This window comes from Pogoniulus pusillus, chromosome 28 (genome assembly GCF_015220805.1).
Source record: "Pogoniulus pusillus isolate bPogPus1 chromosome 28, bPogPus1.pri, whole genome shotgun sequence".
Taxonomy (NCBI): Eukaryota; Metazoa; Chordata; class Aves; order Piciformes; family Lybiidae; genus Pogoniulus; species Pogoniulus pusillus.
In genome coordinates this window covers 16,026,400-16,044,678 of record NC_087291.1, presented here as the reverse complement: position 1 = coordinate 16,044,678, position 18,279 = coordinate 16,026,400, and the positions used below count along the sequence as shown (strand labels likewise).

Genomic DNA, 18,279 nt, shown 5'->3' with positions numbered 1-18,279 from the left:
AACCCTGGAGGTGTTTAAAAGGAGGCTGGATGAGACACTTAGTGCAATGGTTTAGTTGATTAGAAGGATTAGGTGATAAATTGGACTCGATGATGCTAGAAGTCTCTTCCAACCTGTGATTCTGTGAATGGCCTCAAGCTGAGGCTGGGGAGGTTTAGACTGGACATTAGGAAAAAGTTTTTCACGGAAAGAGTGGTCAGGGACTGGAATGAGCTGCCCAGGGAGGTGGTGGAGTCACCCAGCCTGGCTGTGTGTAAGGGATGGTTTAGATGTGGTGTTTAGGGATATGGTTTAAGGTGAACCTTGTAGAGCAGGGTTCTAGGTTGGACTTGGTGATCCTGAGGGGCTTTGCCAACCTGGAAGTTTCTGTGATTATGTGTGAAGAAAAAAAAACCAAGCACACAGATCTACAGCCACAAAGAGGCAGAGGTGTGGTTTGGACTGAACCCCTGGACAGGCTGGAGGAAGGCCTGAGAGCCATGGAGGAGGAGGAGATACAGTGAGGTGTCGGTGTATGCAGTGACCTCCACTTAGAGAAGCATCAGTGGCTCTTAGCATGGACCAGTTGTTTGCACGCAGCTGCGCCTCGGTCCTTCACAAAACCCCTTTACCTATGGACTGCAGAGCTCCACCGGCTACCCACTGCTTGCAAAATGAAGTCTTGCAAACCACCTCTTACATCTACAATCGCTCTTCAGATTTCATAGATTTATTTTTCCCTGTGGAAAGCTATCGAGAAATGCCACAGCCGTGAAAAAAAAAAGGTAGGCAGCATTAGCACAGGGAGATAAGGAATGATTTCAGAGGGTTCCGTTACCTAGCAACATCTCTCGCCCTTGCCTAATGGTATTTTGGAAGTGCTGAGAGGCTCCAGACCGGCTGAAGTGAAGGGAATGAGGGGCTGGAGAGCAGCGGAGCTCCGCAGCCCGGCCTGAGCTCACGACACGGCCGCATCCCGGCAAGAGCCGGCAGCCAAGAGCAAGGTAACGCCATGGAGGGGTGGAGGGACAGCCCTGGCCGGGGCTTTTCTTTCCTAAACGTGCCTGGAGAGCCAGAGGCAGAGGCAGCGCCGCTGAGACACCTCACCGCTTACAAACCTTCCAGCGGCCACGGGGAGGTGACACTCCCCGCTCTGCGCCTCCGCCTCGCCCTCGCAAGCTCTCCTTTTCCCACTCTCTGCCTCGAAACCCCGCTCAAGCCACTGAGCGAGGCTGGCCTCCGCCCTCACGCCGCAGCTCCGGCCCTGGCCACTCGCGGCCCTCCCGGCGGACAGGCGTGGGAGGGCAGGTAGCAAGGGCCGATCCCCGTCCCCACGCGTGACTCCCGCGGGAGGGGAGGCCGCGCAGCGCCGCGGGGGCCCCGCTGCCTCCTCCCCGCCCCCCAGCAGAGCAGCAGCGCGGGGCCGCGCAGCAGCGCCAACCGCCACGCGGCGAGTCCCGCGGGGCGCGCAGGGGTTAACCGCGCGTGGCGGCGGCTGGGCGACGCCCCCCGCTGGCTGCCCAATGAGCAGGCGGCGGGGCGGGGCCGGGCGGCCCGGGGGCGCGCAGCGCGGGCGGCGGGATGGTGCCGGCGGCACTGGCGGCGCTGGCGGCACTGGAGGGCGGCACTGGCGGCACTGGCGGCGCGGGGCGGCGGGACCGGCGCTGGCCTGCCCTGCGCGCGGCCCACGGCTGCTCGCGGCCCGCGCGGCTGAGGGCCTCCGGCAGCCGCTGAGGTGAGAGCGGGGCCGGGCGGTGGCGCCGGGCCCCCGGAAGTGCGGGAGGCCGGTGGGCCGCTGAGAGCGGCGCCGCGATCGGGGAGGCGACGTGAAGGAAGGTGCTGCCTTCCTGTGGTGACGGAGCGGGAGGGGGTGGTCGGGGCGGTGCGTGTCATATCGGCGGCCGTCGGGAGGGTGCCCGCAGGAGCTGCTGTTGAGGGAACGGCAGGTGCCTGGCTGCTCGCCCGCGTAGGAGAGGTTCTGAAGGAGGCATCTCCCTGGGGCATAGCGAGTCCCTCAGAGCCGGCGAGGAGCCTTGTGGAGGGGAACTGATCGCTGCTCCCCGCCCGGCCGCTTGCTGCCCCATGTAGCTGGGGACTTCCTGGACTGATTTCACTAAGATCTAGGGTGCTAAAGGTCTAGAAAGCCACGCTTAGGGCATGGTAACTTGTTGCTAAAGGAGAGTGTCAGTTTTTGGAACGAGGAAGGAGGTTACCAAGATCTTCCATCTCACTTGTGCCGTGGATTGTCACAGAGCTTGTTTCAAAGCTGCTGCTGGCCGCCTGGACCGAAATACTTTGCTTTTTGCTCTAGTTTTGGATAGAAAATCCATGGGGGTACTGATGGGGAAAAAAATCTTCTGCAAGGAATTGCTTAGAGCAAAAGAAAAGCTGGAAGTGAAAAATGTCATCTGTGCTTAGCTGACAGAAAGCTGCAGCAGCTCACAGTAATCCTTGGTGCAGGCATCACTAGCAGAGGTACCACTGCTTTGCGTTCAGCATCGTTTCAGAAGCACATCAGTGTGTTGGGCTGATCTTAAAGGTCTTTTCCAACTGGAACAACTTTGATTGTGTGTATCCATAGAAAGCTTTTGGAAGTGGCCTTACAGGATCTGAAGGGGGCCTACAAAAAAGCTGGGGAGGGACTTTTTGGGCTATCAGGGAGTGACAGGACTAAGGGGAATGGAGCGAAGCTGGAGGTGGGGAGATTCTGACTGGAGGTGAGGAGGAAGTTGTTGAGCAGGAGAGTGGTGAGAGGCTGGAATGGGTTGCCCAGGGAGGTGTTTGAGGCCCCATGGCTGGAGGTGTTTCAGGCCAGGCTGGCTGAGGCTTTGTGCAGCCTGATTTAGGTTAGGGTGTCCTTGCCCATAGCAGGGGGGTTGGAACTAGATGATCCTGTGTTTCCTGCCATGACTGATTCTATGATTCTAAGTAATGGGACTTTCTGAGCAGAAGACCTTTCTTGGGCACTGCACAGCTAAACTGTTTTCTACTTGAATCATTCTGATGCGTTGCTTGGCTGTTGAGGACACAGCAGAGATCAATTTCATTGCAAATGATGCCTCTTTCCAAGGGCATTTACATTCCATTTCATGCTGAGGCCCTTGGAGCTTCCCCTTCACTTCCTAAGGGATGCAAGGAAAGTCAGCTGCCTGTAGACTAGTGATGTTTCTCATAGCTAATTGTCAAATATTAAAGTGATTACAGAATGATACTAGGGAAAATATGCACGAAAAATATCTGGAATTATGCCCAGCACTCTGGAAATTCCAAAATCTCAGATTTGGTTGTCGTTGGGAGTTATATTTTGTTTGTAATCTGTCTGCTTGGGGTATTTTATTGTTGAATGTGTTTCTTCTTAAGTAAAAAAAGTTACATAGTTTGACTTTGTTTTAAAGTATTCATTCTAAAGGGATTGGAGGGTTTTGAGCTAGATCCAGTATCATATATTCTTATTGCACAGGGAATTCTTAAGGTTGCTTTGGTTTAGGCTGTAGTGAAGTGAGGGTTGGTCTCTTCTCCCTATTCTTAGGTGAATGAATGAGAGGAAATGGCTTGGAGTTGTGCTAGGGAAGGGTTAGGTTGGATATTAGGAAAAAAAATTCTTTCCTGAGTGTCTGGGCAATGAATGCCAGGCTGCCCAGGGAGGTGGTGGAGTCCCCATCCCTGAAGGTGTTCAAGAAACCTTAGGGACATGGTTTAATGGCCATGGTTGTGCTAGGTTGAGGTGTTCAAGTCTGGATGAGGCACTGAGTGCCATGGTCTAGTTGGTTGGCTAGGGCTGGAGGATAGGTTGGACTGGATGACTTTGGAAGTCTCTTCCAACCTGGTTGATTCTATGATTCTGTGGTTGGGCTCAATGATCTCAGAGGTCTTTTCCAATTGAAACTCTGTGATGCTGTGAAGGTGACCTTAACCCTTGTTGGAACAGCTAGCAGAGCGAGACAGTATTTTAGATGAAGGTGTTACAAGTCTTATCACCAGGTCAGCACAGAAGCACAGCAGAAGAGGGACCTCAGTAATCTCCTTAGAGAAAGCAGCCCCCGGTTCTGTCACTGCAGAACCATCAGCTCCATTGCCCAGGCATGACATGCATCAAGATTAGTCAACAGAAAGGCTCTCTGGAACAGCTTCTAAGGGGGATAATTGAATACATAATTGAATACATAATGTGGGATGTGTTATGGGCTACAGGAGAAGAGTGCCTTGTGACTTGGACAAGTTGTTCATAGCACAGCAATGTGCCCTTGTGACTAAGGGGGGCAATGGGATCCTGGAGTGTATTAAGAGTGTGTCCAGCAGATCGAGGGAGGTTCTCCTCCCCTTCTACTCTGCCTTGGTGAGACCTCATCTTGAGTACTGCCTTCAATTTTGGGCTCCCCAGTTTAAAAGGGGCAGGGATCTGCTGGAGAGGGTCCAAGGGAGGGCTAAGAGGATGATGAGGGGACTGGAGCACTGCCTGATGGGGAGAGGCTGAGGGATCTGGGGCTGTTTAGTCTGCAGTAGAGAAGACTGAGAGGGGATTTAATGAGTGTTTATAAATATCTGAGGGCTGGGGGTCAGGAGAGGAGAGACAGGCTCTGCTCACTTGCTGCCTGGGCTAGGACAAGGAGCAATGGATGGAAGCTGCAGCACAGGAGGTTCCAGCTCAACATAAGGAGGAACTTCTTTCCTGTAAAGGTCCCAGAGCACTGGCACAGGCTGCCCAGAGAGGCTGTGGAGTCTCCTTCTCTGGAGCCTTTCCAGGCCTGTCTGGATGTGTTCCTGTGTGCCCTGAGCTAGATTGTGTGGTCCTGCTCTGGCAGGGGGGTTGGACTGGATGATCTCTTTGGGCCCTTTCCAACTCCTGACATCTTGAGATTCTGTGATCCTATTATGGATACTTAGGGAAGAGACTAAAAGGAGTAAACAGGGTGATTTGAGGAGGAATACTGCACAGAAATAGAAGGATGAGGGATTAAAGGGCCTAGTCACTTATAAAGAAGTGGCTGGTCAATATGTTTGGCCATGCCTGTGCCAGGTTACCCACAGCCTGTCCTCATGTCTCATTAAGCTCTATTTGCATCTCTTTTCCTGGATGAGAGGCCTCTGTGCTATATTCACGTGAGCTTACAGAGGTCTGGGCACCAGCAACTGGAGTGGTGCCATGAGTTATAGGAATCTGTCTGGTGTGCAAGCAACTGGAGAGGCTGCAGTGAGGGTCTGAATGGCAACATCTGGAGCAGAGACTAAGTCACAGAGACTCATGCATCTGCAGTGCCAGTAAGTGGGGAGGCTGGAGTCTTGTTTTGCCAAGTAGGCCAGTGGGTAGGTGCTGTTAGCATGCAGGGCTGTCCAATGAGTGGGACAAGAGATGTGGGAGTCAGGTTTGAGGCAGCTGTAAGTGTAGGATTGATGATAGTGAGATCAGAGGAGGATTCAGGGTTGGTTCCTGGATAGATTCAGTGTCTGAAGCCAGTTACTGGAAGGATCCATGCAGCCCAGTAACAGATGTTGGCCCTGGTCAGAGAGTGAGCGAAGCATCTTAAGGCCAGCCCGTGCTTGTGTTTGTTTGAACACTGGTTGTAGCTGTGTGGTCAGCCATGTGCATGTTTGCATGTGCAGCTGTGGAAGTACAGCCACAGTCTTGTCACTGCCTGATCCTGGAGACATGGAATTCCAGCAGCCTTGTCTCCTTTTGGCCTGCCTGCTTCAGCAGCCTCTCACACAGGGAAGTTAATTTTCTCTAAGCTTGAAGATTGTTGACTCTTCAACCCTAAATCTTGGAAGATAATATAAAGGTAATACAAAACCAGAAGGTTTCTCTCTTGTTTACTCATGGGGTTTAGAAATAATAAGGATGTGCACACATGTGTGATCCTGAAGGTCTCTTCTAACCCAAAGCATTCTAATAATCTCTGCAGGGGTCCAACCTGATATAAAATTGATAGAACAAGGAGCAGAATATTTTAGATTGTTATGAAATGCCTCTAGTTGTAGTTTTCAAACATGAAGCACAGTTTCAGCATCTGTTAATACCTGCTCCTAGAAATGGTCTTTGCCTGTGGGTACTGCCATCTCACCTTCTGATTTCCAAATGTGAAGAATGCACTCCCCCCCTTGCCTCTTTTAACATTTCCAATGCACTTAAAGTTTTTTCTTCTCTCCTGAAGAGTCTAATTTAACATCATTCCATAGTTTAATAAGCAGCAGCTACTTTTCAAGCAATTTTTTTTCTTCTCTCTATGCAAGAGTAATTTTAACAGCTGCTAGAGCAGATAACCGAAGTTGTGTGGCAAAAGGACACCTAATATTGAGAAGTGGGACAACAGAGGCATTTTCTTCTAGAAATTGCTGTAGCTGTGCTGTGTACATGCATGGATTTTAAGTTCCCCCCCTCTTTCAGTCTGCTGAAGGAAGGTGTTGTTTTATTTTATCTCCCTCCCTTTGTGTGTTGCAGACATTGAGGGGACTTTGTGGTGATAGCCATATCAAAATGGGTATCTGGTGATAGATTTGTGTCTTCCAACCTGATTGATTCTATGAGTCTATGAATGCAGCTTGCTTGGGGGCCAGGCTGTTTCCAATAGACTGCACAGCCAGGGAGAGAAGTGGATGCAGGCTGGATGAGTTGTTTGGGTGGCTGCAGCTCTTCTCTGATCGATGCTTTTCAGTCCATAATTTTCTTTTTTTGGCTCCCTAACTCAATTGGGTTGTGCCCACTGACGTTAGCAATGATCCTAGCAGAGGGAACATCAGCCACTTGTTTGTAAGGCCCTGGCTTGAATCCAGCTTATATTTAACAGGCACTGTTTCTGGTGGTTAGTCATGAATTACTAGAAAATATCTCAACCCTTTGCAATTATGCAAAGGCCTCAGCTCTCAGCAGCCTAAAATTAGATTAAAAGTTTTTAATATATAAAATTTCAGACTTGTTTGGCATGTCTTAAAGTTCACTTTTTGCAGGTGGAGATGCTGATGCTGTTTAGAAAAAAATGGTTTTCAAGTCCTTTAGTTTCTAAGGAGCAAGGGTGTGGCTGAAGTGAAGAGGTTTTTATTCCTGGAATATGAGGGGTTTGATGAGTAGAAGAAGCTTTGAGGATGATGTCATTTCTTGTTCCTACAGATGCCTTTTAAAAGTGTGTGTTTCTGTATGGAAATTCAGGTGTTGTCTTAGTCTTCTGGAAGTCTGTCCTCACTATTTCCTGAAGTGAAAGGACTCCAGGAGGCACTGAGTGCCTCATCCAGTCTTTGCTTGAACACCTCCAGGGACGACGTCTCCGCCGCCTCCCTGGGCAGCCCATTCCAATGGCAGATCATGCTCTCTGGGAAGAACTTCCTCCTAACATCCAGCCCAAGCATAGAGGAGGACACTGACTGAAGACCTTTACAGTGTATCTCCACCTTAACAGTGAAGCAGAGGTCTCCAGGGAGACCTAATCATCACTTTCCAGTACCTGAAGGAGGCCAACAGGAAGGATGGAGAATGCTAACAAAGGCCTATGGTGATAAGACCAGGGGCAACGGCTTCAAACTAGAGAACAGCAGATTGAGATTGGATGTTAGGAACAAGTTCTTCAGCACTGCAACAGGTTGCTCAGAGAGGTGGTCGAGGCCCTGTCCCTGGAGATATTCAAGGTGAATCTGGACAGGGCTCTGCTCACCCTGATCTAGGTGAGGATTTCCCTGCTGACTACAGAAGGAGTTGGACTGGATGACCTTTGGAGGTCCCTTCCAACCCAAACCATTCTATGACTCTGTGACTGTATCTTAAAGGTCTTTTCCAAGCAAAACAATTCTGTGAAAACTACTCTAATGTGAGGGTAAATTTGCTGTAGTAACTCTTCTTGTGTTTGGCATCTGTTCAAGAATTCCTGTAATATACTCCTGGAATTCAAGTACATTTCATGGCCAAGCTGTATCTTGACCTGCAGGTTGCCTTTTAGCTTCGTAAATTACATTTTAAAGCACAGATTTCTTGAGTCAAAAAGAATAAAGAAGGGAACATATGTTAAAATCTTATAATTAAGATGCTGTACTTTAAATGTCTCCACTCTTGGATATACTGAATGTTTTTGTATGTCTAGTCACCATTGTGATTTATGACTGTCCTTTATCATTTTAAGCTATGGAATATGTGGTGTGCCTTTGACCATTCATATTTATCAATGGCTGTACAATTTAATATGAGTATTTGCATTGTTCATGGACTTCAGCTTCCCTGCAAGCTCAGGGGAGATGAATCTGAGCTAGCACTGAAGTCTCTGCTTTCAGAGATTCAGTCCTTGGCTTACCCCCTCGTTTGAGTTTTGATGCCCCCCTCTCATTTGGGATTTGATGTCTCCCCTCTCATTTAGGATTTGCTGTCTCACTCTCATTTGAGGTGTGGATGCCCCCCTCTCATTTGGGATTTTATGTCCTCCCTCTAGTTTGGGATTTGATGTCCCCCTCTCATTTGGGATTTGATGTCTCACCTCTTGTTTAGGATTTGATGTCTCACTCTCATTTGAGATGTGGATGCCCCCCTCTCATTTGGGATTTTATGTCCTTCCTCTAGTTTGGGATTTGATGTCCCCCTCTCATTTGGGATTTTATGTCCCACTCTTGTTTAGGATTTGATGTCCCCCCTCTTCTTTGGGATTTGATATCCCCCCTCTTCTTTGGGATTTGATGTCTCACTCTCATTTGGGATGTGGGTGTCCCCATCTCGTTTGGGATTTTATGTCCCACTCTTGTTTAGGATTTGATGTCTCACTCTCATTTGGGATTTGATGTCTCCTCTCTTGTTTAGGATTTCATATCTCCCCTTCATTTGGGATTTGATGTTCCCCTCTCATTTGGGATTTGATGTCTCCCCTCTTGTCTAAGATTTGATGTCTCACTCTCATTTGTGATTTGATGTCTCCCCCTCATCTGGGATTTGATTTCTGTGCTAAGTAGCTTTGAGCTCAATGTATTTTTCTTTTGTGTTTGACAGTGTATCACCTTCAGGAGATGGCCTCTTCTAAGTCTTTGATAAACCTTCTAACCTTCACTTTTGGATCAGCAATTGGATTTTTTGTCTGCTACCTCCTGTTCAGCATTATACTAGAGGAACAGGTTAAGGTCCAGCCTCATATCCTGCACAATGATCCACATGGTCAACACTCAGCAGATACTGATAACAATCAGCTGCAAGGACAGATGAATTTTAATGCAGACTCTGGACAGCATAAAGGTATTTTATTACACACTGTGTGTGTAATATTCCTCTTTTTCATGCATTGCAAAATGTTGCTTTCTTCACTGCCAAGAATTTGTATGAATCCCCTTTTCTTTTACTTGCCACATGTTCAGGTTACATCTGAATGACTTTGTTCTCCTGAATGGTAGTTTTCTTTCTTTACTTTTTTTTTTTATTACAGGACTGATTTTTTTTTTCCTCAGAGGCCAATTTTTTTCTCTAGTTTCTGTAGCCAGACTTGTTTGTAAGCAGGAACTTCTCAAATGAACTACTGTCATCAAATGGGAGTTACGCTGAGGCTTGGAATTGAGGCTGTGGGGCAGAGAGTGCTGTGAGCATTGCCAAGCTGATTATAGAGCAGTCCAAACTCAGTTAAAAATGGGAAAATTCTGTTGCACTTTTACTTTATTTTTGGTTGTGCTTTCCTTCCAAAGCTAGGCCCTTCTAATGTTTCACACCTTGGACACAGCTCATTAAAATTAGTTAATTCTAAACACAGGTAGTGTCCTAGTTGGGACTGTTTGGATGAGAGAAAAAATGCTCCATAAGACATTTACTGAAGAAGATGTTAATAAGTAATTTGCTGTTTTAAAAAGTATTTAAGCTGCAGGCTTTGTGAGACAAGCTTGTGAACGTTTCACATGTGGGAGATTGTTCTGAAGAAATCTGATCTGTCCTTGTAGGAGGTGTAAGCAGGAATAGTTTAGGCCCAGTTATGCAGATCTCACTCTCTGTGGAATATCCTTTTACACGAGTTAAAATCACTCTGTATGTTTCAAGTCAAAATATTTTCTCTGAGGGAAATGAATGCTTGTAAAAAACATTGTTTTACACACCTCAGACAAATGGGCCTATGCTGCTGGAACTTCTACAAAGAAAACCATTTTAACACAGCAATAATTCAAGTTTTGTAGTGCCCTAATTTATCTAATCAGATTTTTTTGTTACAAATAGGATTAAGCTTGACTTGGTGATAAATTCCTTCTGCTTTTCCATCTGTTTTTTTTCATCAAAACCATGATGCTGATTTAGAAATATTTATTAGATCTTGATAGTTAAACTCTGTTAAATATATTCATAGAATCATAGAATCAGTCAGGGTTGGAAGGGACCACAAGGATCATCTAGTTCCAACTCCCCTGCCATGCCCAGCGACACCCTACCCTAGAGCAGGCTGCCCACAGCCTCAGCCAGCCTGGCCTGAAACACCTCCAGACATGTGGTCTCAACCACCTCCCTGGGCAACCCATTCCAGCCTCTCACCACTCTCCTGCTCAACAACTTCCTCCTCACCTCTGCTCTGAATCTCCCCACCTCCAGCTTTGCTCCATTCCCCTTAGTCCTGTCTCTACCTATTCATGGTATGATCTTTTTTGACCTTCCTGTGTTGGAATCATAAAGTTTTCTTCATTGTGAACACAAATATTCAGCTTTTAAACTTTCTTTAGTCTTCCAACACCATTAAAGAAGTTGCTTCCAAATTGCTTTTATGTACAAGTCAAGGTTTTCTGAAGCCACACATCTATCACCAGATACTCATTTTGATATGGCTTTTATGCTTTCCCTTGGCCTGAAAAGTCTGAAGTAGCTTTAATGATTTTAGCTTCTTGATCATTGGGAGTCTTCTTTATTTTCTTCCCTCCATCTAACATTAATTTCATCAAGTACATTTGGAAGCAAACTCCTTTTTCTCTGCATGTTTTTTTTTCTGATCTAGAAACTGATCTCAGTTTGTTTTGCAGCCAAGTTAATACTGATTTGGAACTTTTTGTTTTGTTGCAGATGAGAACAAAAATATTGCAGAGGATCTGTATCAGAAGGTGAAAATACTGTGCTGGGTCATGACTGGACCTCAGAATCTAGAAAAGAAAGCCAAGCATGTTAAGGCCACTTGGGCCCAACGGTGTAATAAAATACTTTTTATGAGCTCTGAGGAAAACAAAGACTTCCCAGCTGTGGGCCTAGAAACCAAAGAAGGCAGAGACCAACTGTACTGGAAAACTATTAAAGCTTTTCAATATGTACATGACCATTATTTTGATGATGCTGATTGGTTTATGAAAGCAGATGATGATACTTATGTTATACTGGACAATTTGAGATGGCTTCTGTCCAAATACAGTCCTGAACAACCAATCTACTTTGGAAGAAGATTTAAGCCTTATGTGAAACAGGGCTACATGAGTGGAGGAGCAGGATATGTTCTGAGCAAAGAAGCCCTGAAGAGATTTGTTGCTGCATTCAAAACAAAGAAATGCTCCCACAGTTCTTCTATTGAAGACCTAGCACTGGGAAAATGCATGGAGATCATTAATGTGGAAGCAGGAGATTCTAGGGATACAAATGGCAGAGAAACTTTTCATCCCTTTGTTCCAGAGCATCACTTGATCAGAGGATACCTACCAAAAACATTCTGGTACTGGAATTACAATTACTATCCTGCTGTAGAGGTAAGTGTTTAGGAGCCTGGTATTCATCTGATGAAGCACATCTTATGGTGGGTTGCATGTGTGAATTAGCAGCTTCATGCTCATTTGATGAAATACATCTTATGATGGGTTTGAAGGGTGAAGTAGCAGCTTCATAGCTGGTCAGTAGAGCTTAGGAAAGAAAATTCTGTTGTGATACACCTGTGTGAGGATACATTGAGTACACTGATTGACCAAAAGGTGATGCTCACTACTGAACATTCCAGAACAGCTACTGAAGCTCTAATTGTCATTGCTGGTTTGCTGTTTTCAGTAGACAGCAAAAGAGGATGAAACCCTTTGACACATTTGTCTACTGGCACCACTACTGCCTTTCTTGCAGTTAGTTTTCTGGTTTGTGCCCTCATATCTCACACAATCTTCCTAACTCCTGCAGCTACCAGTGTGCAGGAAGAATACACCAGCATGGGTCATTCCAAGCTGCCAATGCACAAACAGTATGGCTTGGTTACATTACAGCCTGATGAGAAGAGAGGTGGCACTGAGACAGCTCTGTCTTGCCCAGGGAAGTTGTGGACACCTCATCCCTGGAAATGTTTAACACCAGGTTGGAGGAAGCTTTGAGTAACTTGATCTAGCAGGAGGTGTCACTTAACCATGGCAGGGGGGTTGGAACTGGATGATCTTTAAGGTCCCTTCCAACTCAAGCTGTTCTAAGCTGTTCTTTGATCCTATGATTCTATCTTCTCCCTAACAGCAAACTTTGCACAAAACCTCTAGAAATAGCACTCAGAATCACAAAACCATTCAGGTTGGCAAAGCCCCTCAGGATCGTCATGTCCAACCTAGAACAAGATTCACCTCAAACTGTAACTCAGAACTTATTTTGAGACTTCCTTGTGGTGCTAGTTGGTTAACATTGTCAAAGAGATGAAACCTGTTGAGTATTACAAGCATAGAATTGTTTTAGTTGGGAAAGACCTTTTAAGCTCATCAAGTCCAGCCATTCTCTTAACTCTGCTAAGTCTGGTGCTAAACCATGTTCCTCAGCACCTCATCTATTGAAACAGAACACAGTTGTTCTCTTCAGTGTCTTTAAGCACTTCATCTTATCAATTAGAGTTAGAATACTGGGGAGCTTAACAATAAGATATAAAAAGCCCTCAAACCCAAGCAACCAAAACACTAAACTACCTTCCAGAAGAAGACCATGTCCAGCTTTATGTTGGAAGGAGACTTGGGCAGCTATGTCATGGATTCACAGAATGGTTGAGGTTAGAAGGCACCTTGAAGATCAACCTCCTCTGCCATGGGCAGGAACACCTTCCACTAGAACCTTTTCCAACCTGCTCTTGAACACCTCCAGGGAGGGAGCATCCACAACCTCCCTGGGCAGCCTGTTCCAGTGTCTCACCACCCTCACTCTGAGGAATCTATTTCTAATGTGTAGTCTGAACTTTCCCTCTTCAAGCTTCAGTGCATTCTCTCTCATCCTATCTCAACAAGGCCTTGTAAAAAGTCCCTTCCCAGCTTTCTTGTAGCCCACTTCAGCTACTGGAAGGCTGCTATAAGGTCTCCTCGGAGCCTTCTTTATCTCCAGGCTGAACAGTTGCAGCTCCATCATCTTGTCCCCAGAGGGGAGGTGCTTCAATTCTCTGATCATCTTTGTGGCCCTCCTCTGGACACGCTCCAGCAGCATCATGTCCCTCTTATGCTGGGAGCACCAGAACTGGACACAGTGCTCCAGGTGAAGTCTCACCAGAGCAGAATAGAGAGAGGAGAGTCCCTTCCTTCATCCTGCTAGTCACACTGCTTTTGATACAGCCCAGCACACAGCTGCCTTCTTGGCTGCAAATGCACATTGCCTAACGTTACGTGTGTGCATGACTGCTGATGGTGAATTTCCCGCTGTGAGTCCAGTACACGTTGGAATTCTTGTTGGATCTTTAATCCAGGGCATGCTCTGCAATTAATTGCTGATTGTTTTGGCTCAATCTGTGTTACAGGGTCCTGGATGCTGCTCTGATCTTGCAGTTTCATTCCACTACGTGGATTCTGTGACTATGTACCACTTGGAATATTTGATTTATCACCTCCGCCCCTATGGCTATTTGTATCGGTACAATCCTGATCAGGCAAAGGAAGCAGAAGAGCAGAGCAAAACTGAAGCACTGGAGGATAATCAAAAGCTAAAGCAAAACGTTCCTGAGAATTCACTGGGCTTGGAAGAGAAAAAGAAGAAGCCAGTGCAATGAATGAGAGCCTCCTCAAACTCCTGCATGAAGCTTGTGGACTAGAATTACTTAGGTCAGAAGTCGCCTTGGCACTGCTTCCTGTCACTGTGTGCACAGCAGAGGCTGGATCTGACTCTTTGGGAGAGTGTGACCTTACAGCTCTGCTCATGAAGATTTGGGGCCCTAAAGCTGTGCAATAAGAGGTTGTTCTGGTACACTAATATCTGGAAGAATCTACATAGAAACCACAGTGGATGGGTTCAAAGATCATCATTTGGTGTTGCTGTTGCCATTTGCTCTTCTCTGTTTCCTTTCAGATGCTCCTTAAGGTCCACTCTCATATTAGGAATTGGATGCTGCACTGCCAGTAACTTCCCGAGGGCTTTCTCTAGATCCAAAATATCCTGAATTTAATTCCTTTGTGTGAAATTTACCTTCCTCTGAATTTCCTTTGTGTGAAACTGACCTTGCTCCATAAGGAAGGGAGAAGTGTGAAAATGGGAGTCTCAAGTCTGCTTTGCCTTAATGAGAGGTTATTGTGAGTAGGCAGAGATCCACCCCAAGGGTTAATCTGAATTGTTTCAGAAATGGAATTCACTGCTAGGAATTAGTTAAAAAACCCTTGAACCTGGATCTGTGCTTTTCCAGGGAGAAACCCAGAAAGAGTTGGTCTTAAGTGGCTGAGATGATGCAAGCTGCTTACATATTTCTAACTTTTTGTTTTTCAATTCACTTCCCCTTTTGATTGAATTGATATAAGAATTCATCTCGGAGTTTCTCAGTGTGAGGTAAGGCCGATGGCTTTGAAAACAGAAGGCTCTCTCCCATCACACCTGTGTCAATAAGAGCAGCATCTTAGCAAAGCTACAAAAGGCATTACAACAACTGGGTGTGGGTTTTCCCATCACTGTAATTTGAGATTGTGGAGTTAGCTCTTTCATTAGCGTTTTACAGGTGCAAACTAAGTGCAGCAAAGCGACTTTGACTGCTCCTCTGAACGTGGCATTTTTTTTCACCCTCCTCCACTGTTTAAAGTTTCTTCTGCATCTGCTTCTTGTTACCTTTCTCAGAGCAAAATGTTGCTCAATAATCCTTGTTTTGGAGCTGAAATACACAGTTCATTCAGGTCAGCCAGCCTGAACGCAGGAATCTTCCAAAGTGCATTAACTTTCTCCACTACTTTATGAATATATCTGCTTCTTGACTGAAAAGACTTCCTTGGTGTGGGACAGAAGAGGTGTTTTAATCACTGGAACATTTCCAGAGGCCAAGCCTGTGTTTTAAATGATTAACATAAAGCTTTCTGATTTCTCTCTCTTTTTTTTTTCTCTCCACAGTGAGTGAATAGCAGTATGGGAGATAGGGTTGAGCTTGAACATGTAGTGTGTCTTTATTCCACACCTGGACAAAAGCTTCTTCTTCATTTTATCACTTTTCACCTTCATCATATTGATGAATTTGGACATAACCTTATTACCTCTGGTCTTTGTTCTGGAAAGGGCACATACTGGTAGCAGACAGACTTATTTACTGCTGCTGTCCTTCAGGATGTTCCTGGAAGAGACTGTTACCATAAAGTACTGGAATTCTTTTCTTTTTTGTTATTTTCCAAAGATAGTTCTTGTACAGGCTGAGGTTCTACCTGGTGTCCAACAGTAAAGAGTCTTTGCTTCCTTTCTGACCGTTGCTCTGCAGCATGATGGCAATTGCTGAGCTGTCTCCTGGAGCTGAAGTGCTACATCCATCTCTGCCTGCACACAGGCTGGGTTCATTGATCAAGTTTTAGTTAAAGGAATGGTCCCTGCAGGGTTAAATCTGTTGGTCTTTGGTGAACAGAGCTGCCTCTGAAGTACTGAAAGGGAGGTGAGCTTTGGTTTATGTCACCAGTAGAAAGTAAGAACAGCACTGGTTTCAAACAGGAAAAAAGTCTCCAGCTTGCTGTAGGCAGAGGAGAAAGGATGGTACCATGCTGAGAGGTGCCTCCTCCTGTGAGCTCAACGTTCATCCCACATGCTGCACAATCCACCTGTATTGATAACTCCAGCGGCATCATTCAGACAGGCACTTACCCATTTCTGGAATGCTTTAAGAAGCTACTAAATGAAATCAGAGTTCCTTACTTAATCTCTGTAAAGTCAGCCCCTGTAGAAGATCTGCTGAACTGCTGTGCTGTTCCTTTCTTACAGCTGTATTCCTCAGTTCATCCCTGGGCATTGAAGATGTTCTGCTGCAAAAGGCAGAAGTGACCTTGCCCATTCTCTGCAGATTTGTGTCCTGTTTGCTTGTGCTGCCCTGTGAGGCACCATTTTCCCCTCTTCCTATTCCTGGCCTGGCTTTGCCCTTTCAGTTTCATCATGCCTGAGGCTCAGGTGGACAAGAGGCAGTGAGATGTTTGAGCTTCACACAGGCTGGCTACTGAGGTGGCAAGTTAAACCAGCTGAGCTCATGGTGAAGCCTTTTCTCAGCAACCGTTCTGGGGCTTGTGGGTCTAGCATGTCCCTTTCCACAAATCATCTGTGACCTCAGAAGGAGCTGAGAAAGGAGAAAGTTCCATTTCTTGAGGGAATAAGGCTAAGAGCTTAACTACCTAGTGATAAATATGTGGCCTGTCTGGAGAAAGAATAGTAGCCTTTTCTTCAATCACCCATTTTTGCTTTGTTTTCAAGTGTCCTTGTTCTTAAGCCTCTGTTTTTCTGCCTTTCTAACAGCACTGCAAAGATTTCTTCTTTTCCTTCCAGACAAGCTAGAAAAGTATCAGCTGCTCCATTCTGTGATGCTGACAGAGGGCTCTTGTTCTCTGGTGCATTGTATTGCCATAACGATCAGCTGATGGCTCTGCAATAACTGCTTTGGAGCTCATTCCCTTCAAAAGCTTCAGTGGACAAGGTTGGAATGTGACCTGTTAGTGTAATTTTCACGTACAATATCACACTGCTGTTAGTAGTTTGTTGTTTCAGGTCTTTGTGCTTTGAGAAAGTATGGAGCTGGAGCATTTCTGCAGCTCGAGGATGCTACTTGGATTTCAGGGGGGTAGATCCTTCTGAGGCACAACAACTTAAGGTCTCTTAGACTGTACTGGTTTATTGCTGGCTGCATTGGGTTTGTTTCTGAAAGGTTTCTTGGTTGTTACATAGCCTCAAAGCTTCCACTGGAGCTGTGGTGATAGAAATGGCTCATTTAAAAAGTCTGAACTTGCTTTCCTGAAAGTACTGGGCAGGAGTTGCTTGCATTTGGATGTGGGAATGTCACACAGTGCAGAAGTTTAACATTGGTTTAGTGGCTTTGAGTTCAGAAAGCAGAAGAGTGCCAAGAGGTTACCATCTGAGCACCTCTCTTAATCAGACAACAGTGTCAATCTCTGCAGACATTGAGCAGTTTTGCTCTTCTTTCATTCTACTTCGTTTTGTGGTCTGTGTTGGCCTCATTTAAAGGGTTAGACACTGATCATGTCAGCAGCATCTCTCACGTAGTGGAAGCTCTTTTCTCAGTGTCCTTCACCTTTCAGGGCACTTTCTGTTGTGCTTTGCTAGGAGTAGATATTAATCACTGTGGGTTAATTTTTTCCTTCACGTGTTGCTCTTTGTTCTTTCAGGCTCCAGAGGTCTAAGTTTTATTGCAGGGCTGATTCTAGAGCTGTTCCAAACAGTTTGCTGTCTGAGCAGGGTGTTTCCTCTCTGTGTGACAGAAAAGTGTGGGTCGTTTCTCTGATGTACTTGCTGCTGCTGTGATGAAAACAGATCCCTGGATCCAGGACCACTTGGAAAGGCAGTTTTGTCCTTTTTTGTGTAGGTTTTTTTTTCCTCTCTCTTTTTTTTTTTTCTGTCAAGAAAAGCTTCTGTGGAACTTCAAAAGTGTCATTTTCTTTCTTTTACTATGTTGTATTTAAAAATACTCCACTTGTTCTAAAAAGAATTGAATATTGCTGCTGGACAGTATGCTCCACTGAAAACCTGTGAATGTTTGACTTTGCTGTTCTAGGTAGTTGTGTCCCTAATGGCAGGTAGAAGTTGGTGACGTGTCTGGAGTTATCACCACCAGGATTTGTTTCTTAAATACCTTCTTTGAAGTGCCTTTGATCAATTTTTAGCATCAAAATTAAGTTGAGGATTGAAAAAATAAAAAGAATAAACTAAGTTATCTCATACACACTTCCATGTCTGTCTTCTTTCACCAGAAGCATGGCACCATTTGCTCTAATACAAGCATTGCTTCTTTTCTTCTTGGGTGGGTGCAGGAGAGTTAAAAAGCTCCTCACACTTGTTGTGTTCTCTGTTGTTTGTGCTTTGAAATTGAAGATCATTGGCAGGTTGTAAGTGTAAAATGAATCATAAGTCATAGAATGGTTTTGTTTGGAAGGGAGCTCAAAGATCATCTAATTCCAAGCCCCTGCCATAGGCAGGGACACCTCCCACTAGAACAGGTTGCTCAAGGCCTCATC

General features: G+C 45.7%; 1 protein-coding gene across 2 annotated transcripts; it reads left to right on the top strand.

Annotated features, from left to right (window-relative positions):
* Positions 1 to 896: 896 nt before the first annotated feature.
* C1GALT1 (core 1 synthase, glycoprotein-N-acetylgalactosamine 3-beta-galactosyltransferase 1) lies at positions 897 to 17,985 on the top strand. Of its 2 annotated transcripts, none has more exons than XM_064167067.1 (4): positions 897 to 983; positions 8,933 to 9,172; positions 10,961 to 11,628; positions 13,614 to 17,985. In XM_064167067.1, the coding sequence occupies exons 2-4, from the start codon at positions 8,950 to 8,952 to the stop codon at positions 13,860 to 13,862; spliced, it is 1,140 nt and encodes a 379-aa protein (XP_064023137.1). In that variant the 5' UTR covers positions 897 to 983; positions 8,933 to 8,949; the 3' UTR covers positions 13,863 to 17,985. The 2 variants fall into 2 exon arrangements, with proteins under 2 accessions (XP_064023137.1, XP_064023136.1); XM_064167066.1 differs by lacking the exon at positions 897 to 983 and adding an exon at positions 1,625 to 1,714.
* The last annotated feature ends 294 nt before the right edge of the window (positions 17,986 to 18,279 follow it).